General features: G+C 44.7%; 2 protein-coding genes across 2 annotated transcripts in view; one reads left to right on the top strand and one right to left on the bottom strand.

Annotated features, from left to right (window-relative positions):
* The first annotated feature begins 102 nt into the window (after positions 1-102).
* Positions 103-7092, top strand: ADRM1 (ADRM1 26S proteasome ubiquitin receptor). Its single transcript, XM_072414451.1, has 10 exons — positions 103-198; positions 1936-2146; positions 2390-2506; positions 3463-3586; positions 3798-3884; positions 4205-4286; positions 4852-5087; positions 5218-5375; positions 6052-6154; positions 6879-7092. Exons 2-10 carry the CDS (start codon positions 1937-1939, stop codon positions 6977-6979), a joined length of 1218 nt encoding a protein of 405 aa, XP_072270552.1. The 5' UTR covers positions 103-198; position 1936; the 3' UTR covers positions 6980-7092.
* A 138-nt stretch (positions 7093-7230) lies between these two features.
* LAMA5 (laminin subunit alpha 5) overlaps positions 7231-11535 on the bottom strand; it is a 97004-nt gene continuing 92699 nt past the window's right edge. The window contains exon 80 of the mRNA XM_072414450.1: positions 7231-11389. Coding sequence (XP_072270551.1) covers positions 11247-11389 — 143 coding nt within the window. The 3' untranslated portion in view covers positions 7231-11246. The remainder of the gene's footprint in view (positions 11390-11535) is intronic.

Genomic DNA, 11535 nt, shown 5'->3' with positions numbered 1-11535 from the left:
ACAGCGCTCTCAGGGCCTACCCCAACATGGCCGCCATGGATTGATACCCTCTCCGGCCAATCACCACTCAACATTTTGTATGGACGGTGTGCATGGACCAATGGGAACGCGCGGCAGGTGGAGCGATGACGTCAGAGGCCTGCTAGGCAGCAGTGTGTGAAGCCGGGGACCGTTCAGAGAGCTGAGAGGGACTTTGAGGTAAAGATCGCCTGGTATGAGGGGCCCCGGGAGTGAGAGCTCCCAGGGGCCTCGGGGTGGTGTGTGAGCCTGGCTTGTGTGTCCGTAATGCTTATTTCATGGCTTTGTGTGTTCATTGCTTATTCATCAGTCTTTGTATCAGTGAATGTTTGTGTATGTATTTATTGTGCACACTCCTTATATATTGCTGGTATATCATTGCTTGTTTTTTCTATGTTTTGTCTTATTTATTTAGCCAGAGCTGTGTGTGTATAATATATATATATATATATATGTATAGGGAGGTCTTGCAAATCCCCCCCCCATCCTCATACAGGGCCTCAGATTTCTGATTGCTTTCATTACAATCCTATGGAGATGAATATCTGAGAGGTGCCAGCTCAGCATCCAAATCTGATGTCCATGGACCCCTCCCAACCAATCAGAATGTTTGTTTTGTTCCCCTGTGGTCACATGACAGCCCAGTGCTGCGGAGTACTTCCTCGTATGGTACGGACGATTCCTATTGGTTGTCCAGCAGAGGGGTCTTGTAAGGGTCCGTGTGTCGATATAGGGCCATCGATGGGGAGTATTTCTTCCTTTACCCAGAGATGAGATTTCAGTAATGCCAGTTATGGAATATTTATAGATTGGTGCAAAGTTCTGCCGTGGTCACCAGAGCAGAGGTGAGGGAATAAGGGGCACAGCCTCAAATCTGTGAGGTTCATAGAAACTTCCACACCAAGTACCAAAAACAAATACCTCACCTGCAAAGACTGGGATCAGCATCGGGAGCATTGCTCGGGAGCCCATGCAGGGTAATACCTGAACAGCCCTCCCCCCCCCCCATGTCGTTCATCAGCCATTGGTGTGTCGGGGTACATGGAGCTGAGTGGTGGCACCTTTATATTTCCATGTAACCCGGCAGTGAGAGGTCAGAGGGGGCAGGGTCATGTGTTGGGGCTCTGAGCTACCCAGGCTGCAGGGTGTTCCNTCCCTGTCTGCTTTCATCATTCATTGGTAGTACCAGGCTGCAGGGTATCCCTGTCTGCTTTCATCATTCATTGGTAGTACCAGGCTGCAGGGTATTCCTGTCTGCTTACATCACCCATTGGTAGTACCAGGCTGCAGGGTATCCCTGTCTGCTTTCATCACCCATTGGTAGTACCAGGCTGCAGTGTATTCCCTGTCTGCTTTTATCTCCCCAGGTACCCCATTCTCCTCACCTGGATAGTAACAACCTGGGGTGGACGAGGGAACCCCATTCAGTATTTTCCCTAGAAATGATTTTTAGCTGGATGGAAAGAAGCTGTAGGTGCGTCCTCGCCCCTGTATTGTGACCCAACCTGTCAGTGACCACCCAAAACCTGCCGGGTGGTTACTAAGAACAGCTGGGGCTAAGGAGAACACTTCATTCACCTTCACCTCTTCCTGGCAGTCGGTTGAATATCTTCCAGCAATACCCTCATCTTGTTACATCTGTTATCACATTGATTTTTTTCCTGAAATACAGTGAGCAATGCTTATTAGCCCTTCCCAGGTCACCTCTGTGAATTGCAGAACCACCCAAAGATGGGGAGGGGAGGGGAGGTGAAGGTGTTCAGTAGTCTAACCCAGGGAGTGCAGACTAGAAATTGTGCACCTTGTAATTGTGTTATATGCAGACTAAAGGTAAAAAGAAGGAATACAAATACCAGAACTAGAACTTGTTGCAATGGTAAGCTGCATTACAATAATTTTTGGCTTTTTTTTTTTCAGAATGTCGTCAGGAGCCTTGTTTCCGAGTCTGGTGCCCGGATCCCGTGGATCCTCCAGCAAGTACTTGGTGGAATTTCGGGCTGGGAAGATGTCCTTGAAGGGCAGCACTGTGACCCCTGACAAAAGGAAGGGCCTTGTATATATTCAACAGACTGACGATTCCCTGATCCACTTCTGCTGGAAGGACAGAACATCTAGCAATGTAGAAGATGTAAGTTATCTGTAGTGGAGGGGCTATGATCTTCTCCAGTCAATATTTTTCTCTCTGGTTACTTGGACCAGGACTTTTATCTGTGAGCAATTAGGCCGCATGGTTCGGTGGCTGACTTTATAAAAAGTCATGCTGTGCCTGGCGGGAGTGCATTTACCCAAACTGCGGTGTACTTCTGCCGCCAATATTTCCTTTCTCTTACACTTAACAAGCTGTGATATTGACCCTTGTGTTCTGTTTCAGGACCTGATTATATTCCCAGATGACTGCGAGTTCAAGAGGGTGGCCCAGTGTACTACCGGGCGTGTGTACGTGCTTAAATTCAAAGCCGGATCCAAAAGGCTGTTTTTTTGGATGCAGGTCAGTTGCTGGTTGTGTTCTATCACAAGATTGTGAATAAGATCTTATTAAACTCCGTGTGTGTATCTTTCCGTGTGTGTATTTAGCCGTATTCAAGTTCTTTTTATTGATTTATAAACCCATTTTGTAAATATAAAAAAAAAACTTACCTTGCTATACAAGAAGAGGTGGCCATGATACAATGGAAGTTTTTTTTTGTTCTGCTCCGTACATCACTATAAAATAAACCTAATACAGTAGAAATATGGAGTCTCCATGACTTTATTGGGGTGCAGGGCTCCTATCCTAGCCTCTCCCCATAGTGCTATCTGATATTAGTATACATGGATGTGGACCCGCCACATTTCTGTAGCTGTATGCTGGCTTCTGGCCATTGATTTAATGTACAGTGAAGTCAGCATGACAATGACAGCCCAGGACTTTAGCAGATTGGCTTAGAACCTTCATACATGTTCTGTGGATGTATTAAATGGCCTGTGTATGAGAAGCTTATGCTGTATACGGCCCAATGGGGGTGCTTCTCTGGGCCTTTGGGTGTTCCGCAACTCTGGCCGGTGCCACCCCGAGCAGGGTCAGGAAAAGGACCCCACCAGGGGAGCGCACTGGCCAGAGCCGCAGAACTTGTCTCCAGTTCTGAGCCTGTGATGGGAGAGTGGGCGGGCTGTGTTACTGCACACAACCCGCCCACTCTCCCATTACAGCCTAAGATCTGCGATGGGAGAGTGGGTGGGGTTATGTCATTATGACATCATGTTCAGGGGCGTCATGATGGCATAACCCCGGCCACTCTACCATCGACCCGGCCCCTCTGGCAAATTTTTTTTTAGATTGTGGCCCCTGAATCAAAAAGTTTGCCCACTCCTGATCTATACTGTACTTCACACATCCCTTTGCCACCCTCTCCCAAGTTCTGCTTTATGTGCATGAAGAGTATCATTTATTTTTATTTTTTCCAGGAACCCAAAACTGATAAGGATGAAGAGTACTGCCGCAAGGTGAACGAGTATCTTAATAACCCTCCTATGCCTGGAGCACTGGGAGGAAGTGGCAGTGGAGGACATGAGCTTTCTGCACTGGGAGGTGAATATTTCATTTTATTTGTGCGTTGTGGAACTCCCCAACTATTACAAGGACAGTGCAATGTGTTGTTAGTGTTCATTTATACCTTGGATATAGTTGGGGGGAGGGGGATTTTTATAGTTGGCTTTATCTGGCCGTATCTTTGTTTTAGTTCTAAACTGTTCCAGAACAATAAAGCTGATACAACACTATGTTCCTGTTTGTCCTATAGGAGAAGGAGGTCTGCAAAGCCTGCTGGGAAATATGAGCCATAACCAACTGATGCAACTTATTGGACCCACTGGTCTGGGCGGACTTGGTAAGTATTTTATTTTTCTCTCTGGCTCAGAACAGTCTATGACCTCCTCTTCCTGGTTATAGAATGCCAGCCTGTAAGACAAATAGTAATTGGTCAACGCAAAACTAATTGTGTAAATGCTATGTTAAAGCCGAGCTCCAGAACGATAACTGTACAGCGGGTGAGGCAATCATGTTTTACACTTGGCACTCATCCTATACACAGTGCAGGTCGATGCTATCTGCTTCTCCTTCAATGGTATTTCAGATTAGTAAATGTGAAGCTGTTCTGTTGCTGGGAAGTGACAGTTGTGTAAAGTTCTACATTATGTTCTCTTGCAGGGGGCCTGGGAGCTCTGACTGGTCCTGGGCTGGCCAGTTTGTTAGGTAGTGGAGGTCCTACAACAAGCAGCTCTTCTTCCAGGTAAGATACACAACCTCCATATGAATCATTTCTGGGCTTGGTGTCTATGTGGACACAGCTCAGTGCATCTTCTATTGGTTCTTACTGACCAGATTGTTCTGACAAATGATGTAGACACAGTTCAGGGTGCTTGGGTTTTGTGATTCCTAATCCAGATGGATCTGCCCCTCTGAGCTGAGCACAGATAAACCTTTTTTATATCATCGTAGGGTATCAATATTTTCAGATTCAAACCTTACAGAGGCCCTCTGACATCTACATCCATCCCTGACATTACAGTCTCCTGTCATACATCTGCATTGGTCACAGTGTGGTTTTCATTGGGGGGGGAATTCTGAAACAACTGCTGGAAATCTAAAAGTGGAGGACTTTTCATACTTCATGCAGATTGCGTCCCTGGGAGTGATTAGCCCCAGGGCTTAGATGTAGAAAGTGAAGTAATAAGATGTTCAGTTGGTGTTGGGGAGCTGTAACAGTGCGCTGTCTATGATATCTGCTATCTATGATATCTGCTATCTATATTTTCCTAAACATTATAAGGTTTTATTGAAACTTTGTCTTGCAGTTCTCGCAGCCAATCAGCAGCGGTGACACCATCTTCCACTTCGTCTTCCACAAGAACCACCACTACGCCCGCAGCTGCTCCAGCTACAGCACCTGCAGCAACACCGAGCCCTGCAGTGAGCTCTGGCAATGGCGCCAGTGCTGCTGCAAGCCCTACACAGCCCATTCAGCTAAGTGACCTGCAGAACATTCTTGCAACAATGAATGTTCCTGGCACAGCAGAAGGTGGCCAGCAAGGTGAGTGGTCCCCATGATTTTTTTTATAGTTGATATAGTGTTGATATCCTTACATCATAAAGACTTGTAAATTATCAGTGCCATGAAAACCTGTTTTTATGGGGTTTTTTTTTTTTTTTATTGCCCACAGTGGACCTGGCCAGCGTCCTCACGCCAGAGATAATGGCTCCTATCCTGGCTAACCCTGAGGTGCAGGAGAGATTAATGCCTTACCTCCCTTCTGGAGAGTCCTTGCCGCAGACTGCAGAGGAGATCCAGAACACACTTACCTCTCCTCAGTTTCAGCAGGTAAGTCGCCCGGGTCTCAAACTGACACTATGTAGAGATTTACCTTTTACCTTTTGGTAGGAGTTGTCAGATTAGGTTTTTAGGTTCCCCAAAAAATCTGCTGCAAGTCATTTCTATTTCAACATCATGTGACCCCCGGCAGCATTTCTTCTGGGTGTGAAAACTGGAGATTAACACTGCAAGCCAACCCAGTACATTTGTGTCATTGCCACTGATGCCACCAGGACTTGCCACCTGAAAAGGGCCCATTCACTCTGCAGTCCAGAATAGAGGGGACCCAGTGGTAAGTATTTGGGTCATCAAGTTAACTAATTGAACTTGCCGCCATGTTCCTTTTTATCATTGGCTAGGATTTTAGTTTGAAAAGGCTTGTGGGTCAGTGTGGACTGAACAAATATTTAAATGTGCTGTGATAATGATATAAAGACAATGATGAACTCTGCCTTTTGTCCTCTCATTAATGTCACAACTGCTCATTGGCTGCCTTTTGTCCTCAGCACACCAATAAAAAAAAGGGTTCCTTGTGAGTGGTTCTGCTATCTTGTGATTAGTTCATTTCACTGGACATCTGCCACCCAGGGTGCCCATTAATGTTTTATTTGTAAAACCAGGGGGATGTTCGAGCTGCCCCCATATTGATGATTCTATGTTACGTAATTCCTCTTTTCTGTTCCAGGCGCTGAGCATGTTCAGTGCTGCTCTCGCTTCCTGCCAGTTGGGTCCATTGATGAGCCAGTTTGGTCTGCCAGCAGAGGCGGTGGATGCAGCCAATAAAGGAGGTAAGAGAAGTGGGATCAATATGCTTGTGGGAAGTTTTCCTAAAGGTGCTGAATGTACTTTACATTTCAGAGCCCCCATTCTGTAGTTGGTTGACATGCTCACTGTCAGAATGTCTCTGATGTTAAAGCAAACTCCAGCTACCCTAAAAATATTAGTCCTCAGTGCTTGGGGAAAAAAGAGATGCTGGCCATCATTTAGGGTGGGAAGATGTACTGCAGAATATCACCATTGTTTGAGTGCAAAGCAATGGTGACTCCCTCTCCAGAGCTGGGTACTAATGCTCTGCTGGGGGTCATTCAACCCAGAAAGACTGAACACAACTTGTGAGGGGAAATACAACTAGGGGACAACTCAGGAGACAAGGCGAATATTCAGCCAGATGTTATTTGGTCTTGTAACTAGCCTGGGTGGCTTTTTTTATTTTCCTGGAATTAGGTTTTATTTTGACTTTTACTTCTTGTGGGCCATTGACACAAAGTACAAGAAACAGCCCAGCATGTTGCATACCTACCTACCTGTTCTTTCCAGTGACCGCCAGGGTTTGGGGGGCATTGTGGTTGCATGTAACGTGGGTCATTCTTTCCACTGACCGGCAGGGTTAGGGGGCATTTTAAAATAGGATCTTTAACAGATCTGTACATTTCTATCCGGGCTGCCTGTGTACTATAAATATTGAGAAGACTGCTTTAAGAGCTTGTTTTTTTCTTTCTTCCTCCCTTGCAGACATCGAGGCGTTTGCCAAGGCGATGCAGAACACATCGTCTCAGAAGGAGAAGGATAGCAAAGAGAAGAAGGAGGAGGAAGAAGACATGAGTTTAGATTAAAGCTTTGGCTTTTTTATGTGCTGCAGATTGGTATATTATGCTTATTATTCCTTGCTTCCTTCCCTATCTGTATGTCTTTTCCATGTTTAATAAACCTCTCTGCTAAATACCGACCTGCGCTTACTCCTGTGTGTATTCTGTACAAAATGACTCCATACTGAGAAGGAACATTGCCTTCCAAGCCCGGGGATTTTCATTTCTTTGCTCTGTATGGTCACAGGGTTTGTCGGCACAAATAATCACACGAGGCGACCAAGAAATTGTGTTTTTATTTTAGAGAGACAAATTGTACCATTTCATTTACAGATCTCCATCAGGAAACTAAAATCCGGTGAGTGTTACATTTATTTTAGAAATTCCAATGGTTAACGTGGCCATGGCAACAAATATAAAAGGCAGCCATATTGTTAGTGGGGTTTCATGTTTATGCAGCTGGTGTGTTTATTGCTAAAAAAGCTGCTTCTGGAAATCAGCAACATCACTGAATCCTTTTAACTGCAATCCATTAGTGTCACCGACCCCTAGTGACTTATCAAGAATGGCCCCGCCCACAAGATGGCTGCCTGCTCTGGAGATTCATGCCTCTAAGAACAATACAATGAAGTGTTAGAGAGTGTTCTGTGTACTTTAAATACTTTTACACGTGCATGGATACGCAGACATTAAACATGTAAGTGCAGAGGTGAAATCGGTGAGCGAAATAGACTTTAAATATATATATTTTAAAAAAATAATTTCACGCAGGACTACCACAGAAAGAACAAAGGAGGGGACGTAATAAATATCTTCACAGGACTCTTTCTACCCACAAACTATTATATCCGAAAAACAATATATATTTATAAATATATATTTTGTATAGGGTATTTTAGTCATCAATTTGACGCGAACTGTGCAGGTCCAGAAAACCAGAATCTGCTCAAATGTAAGGGGAGTGCACTGTAGGGTGATGTGTGCTAATTGAGTGTTATAAGATTTTAGGGTATGGGGGGATTGGTGTGTGAAACAGACCACTAAACTACAAATTTCATCCTAAGCAGAGGTCACAAACATAACTCAATGACAAATCACCTCCACCAGCCGCTCTTATGTAGGTGAGAGGGAGACGTGCGGTTTGACTGGGGGAGGGTAAAAGTGGGTTGGGTAACCAATACAATCGCTTTTTATTACATACATAGTAAGTTAGGTTGAAAAAAGATATAAGTCCATCAAGTTCAACCACTAGAGAAACAAACATATCCCAGATATAAAAGATTTGATAGGATGCATCATCTTCAACTGTGTTGACACTTCTGTGGTTTGCCTATATTCACTGAATATTACAGGTAATGTCTCTGATTATTCACCAAGTGCTGGAAATCAACATATCAGGAAGATGATGTCTAATAAAAGTTGCTAAGGAACAAGATGCACACTTGGAAACCTTTTCCTGAATGTCCTGTATAAATAAATCCAATACGGCCTCCTACAACTCAGCAATTCGAGCGTCGGGGTCCACAGTGCTGTCACAGATTTGCCCTCAGAGCAGTATATTCATAAAGGAAAATGCCCCATCAGCCTTTGCTGGCCTTTGGCCCAATCAATGAGTTTGGAGATCTGGGTTTGAAAACAAGTTCTGGTGATAATGAGCTGGAAGGGGACCCAGTCGTGATGTTGCTGCAGGATGTAATCATTGTATGAGGACAGAAGGAAAATAAGTCCTCACTAACCCTATAGAATGGACAGGCTTCACTATAATTCACCAACAAACACTGCTATGACCCTTTTGCTGGTAATTCATTTAGCTATCACCAACACTGACAGCCAAGTCAGTAATCATTTTGTTTACTAAGTCTTAATTAACTAAATTTGATGTCTAAAAGGCTGGCTGCTAAACCCTTTGGCTGAGGTTTAGCCAGCAGCCAGCATTTATTCCAATTTGTAGGGATCACTTGGTCCTTACTAAGCCCTGAATGAGGATTGTATAGTCCAAAGGCCTGTGTGGCTCAATGGTTTAGAAAGCAACCTATTAATGAGTACAGATTTTGCAGTTGTGGGTTCAAATCTTGCTATAGCTTCTTGAATTTGGGATCATGTTTTGTTCTTGAAATAGGAGAACGAAAACATTAGGAACTGAGCAGAAGTGAGTAGCTCAGTGGATAAGAGCGTTGACCCAGGGCGCCATAGACTCCAGTTCAAATCCACCAAAGTGCTTGTAGTCTGAAGGGCCACTCCATGAAAGTGCTGCAGACCCCAGGGGCGATACCAGAAAAGCACTGTAGGTTCCAAGGGCATCTACATGAAAGCACAGTAGACTCGAGCTCAAATCACTGAGTGAAAGCTTGGAGGCCATGGACAACCCACCAGTCTGCTCCAGTCCCAGGCCCCCACAGGCCTGTAACATATGTGGGCATCACATTAGGTTGTGGACCTCCCGCCTCTTTCGGTCCATGGTCTGTGATCACTGCAACAAATATAATTAGAATGGGCTGTCTTACCGGGGCAGCCCATTCAAAAAGTGGGACTTAGGTTTTTATTGGCCTCACCCCATATATATATATACACACACACATTACCTGGGTACTGTACAGTACCTGAACCCCCTGTCAATGGGACAGAGTAGAGGGTCTGAAACCTTCCCACTACCCCATTCCACCACCAGGGGGCTCAGGCACTGCACAGCACTTGGGACACACAGGGTTCCCTCAGTGGGACTTGAACTCTTGGTCTCCATCAGAGCAGCCAGAGCTCTTACCCTCTGAGCTACAACCTCTGCTCACATACCAAGCTGTTCCTTTTTCAGAAATAGAAAAAACACGCAACAGTCTGAAAAAAAAAGACAATCCATCAGATTTGTACCCAGCACGGCAGAACACAAGCACAGCTTATAACCATAATATTATCTCCCTCGCTCAAAGAAAAAAAAATCAAAGCAGCTGCGTCCATGTTTTTGCGTTGGCCTGTGTTGCATGGATTGAGACCCTGGATAGTATGATTACCCTCCAACACTGAGATTGGTGAATGAGGAGGTGAGGAGGTGAGGAGGGTGAGGGGGATGAGGAGGGAGGGATGGGCTGAGAGCATTGGCCTGGGGAGCAAGGCTTTTGTGACAGGAAGGGAGTGACACCTTGGAAGAAGGGAGTATAAATCTGCACAGTGACCGCACTTGGCTCCCCCAGCACCAGGCTATACAGGCTATATAGATTCTAATGAACCTACCTGCACATAGGTGTACTTATACATTGTGATGGGAGCTGAGGACGGGTTTGTATCAGTGGTAAAGGCAGAGCAGTCAATGACATTTCATTAAAGATGATCACTACAGGGAACCATTACAAAATTGTATTTAAAAATATGAAACAGCAATGGAGAACAAATGTACACAGAGCAACAATTCCTTTCAGGTAAATGTTACAATAACTTAAATGTACACTCACTGAAATATATTTTTGTTTCCTTTACAGGAAGACCTTAAAGCCCAACTCCAGGCAAGCCCCCCCCCCAACAGGGGCCACAGACAAAAATATTAAATCTTCCCCTATATCCAAAAAAACTTTGGCTAGAGTTTTACTTTAACAGTTTTTAAAACAAATCAAATTACTTTATGAGATTTACTAATTTGGATGTCAGAATGTCCATGGTTGTTACATATAGGGAACTAAGTGGTCAGAACCCTGCCTGGTTTTTAGTGCTCTCTGTGCCTGGGTGGAAAATACAAAAAGCTGAGTTGCCACTTGAACAGGAATAGAATAAATCTATCCAAGAAGGGATTTGCTTTCACTTTCTGTTGTGTCTACAGGACAGGAAGTGAATGTAAATCTCTGAAATGGGATACAGATGCCACAAAAATATTACTGACGGGTTTGAACTTTCCTAGGTTCCAGGACATTTGTCAGCCTTCCTATACAGAAACATCTAGAAGTACTTATCTGCTAGCGGTGTACAGGACCCATAAGGTTGGCAATGGATGAATGTGAAGCTTCACCATTAGGATGATCTTACTGACCCTGAGACAGGGAAGGAGTCTCTGACAGATGCATATTACAGCCAGCGATCCAGTTGTGAGTAGCTGGGTAAGTGTTGATGGTTTGGTGAGGGTTGAGAAGTCCATGGAAGAAGGTTAGTTTCATTATCTAACCACAAAGGAAGCACCCATGATTCTAGGAGATGGGAGAAAGGCTGGAACAGGTCCTCTTTCCTCCCCTATTACTGGCACAATGTAGTGGTGTCTGCCCTTTAGACGCCAGCAGTCACGTTACAATTTGTCCTTTCTCTGTCAGATGTCCAATCACAGCACTGGACAGACATTGACACCGGAGGATCCCGAGAATGTTCCGGACTTTGAGACGTCAACAAGCTTTCTATTCATGCTTAGGTTCCTCATGCAGCCATGGTATGGGGAGGATGAGACTTCTGTACTGCGAAGAGTCACTGCAAGAATAAAGGGGGAAGGGGGTCATATATGTGGTCACAAGGCCAAACAATGATCACATCATGACTCACCTAATAAATACAAATCCTAAACCCATTCACATGTTTAATATTGGCAAGAACTTGTGCAAATCCCAATGTAGTAG

This window comes from Pyxicephalus adspersus, chromosome 6 (assembly GCF_032062135.1).
Source record: "Pyxicephalus adspersus chromosome 6, UCB_Pads_2.0, whole genome shotgun sequence".
Lineage (NCBI taxonomy): Eukaryota > Metazoa > Chordata > Amphibia > Anura > Pyxicephalidae > Pyxicephalus > Pyxicephalus adspersus.
This window is presented reverse-complemented; position numbering and strand designations above follow the sequence as displayed.

Coding starts and splice junctions, on each gene's coding strand:
- ADRM1 (XM_072414451.1), top strand. CDS start 1,937: ATGTCGTCAGGAGCCTTGTTTCCGAGTCTGGTGCCCGGATCCCGTGGA. Junction 3,885..4,204: donor CACTGGTCTGGGCGGACTTG/GTAAGTATTTTA, acceptor GTTCTCTTGCAG/GGGGCCTGGGAGCTCTGACT. Junction 4,287..4,851: donor ACAAGCAGCTCTTCTTCCAG/GTAAGATACACA, acceptor TTTGTCTTGCAG/TTCTCGCAGCCAATCAGCAG.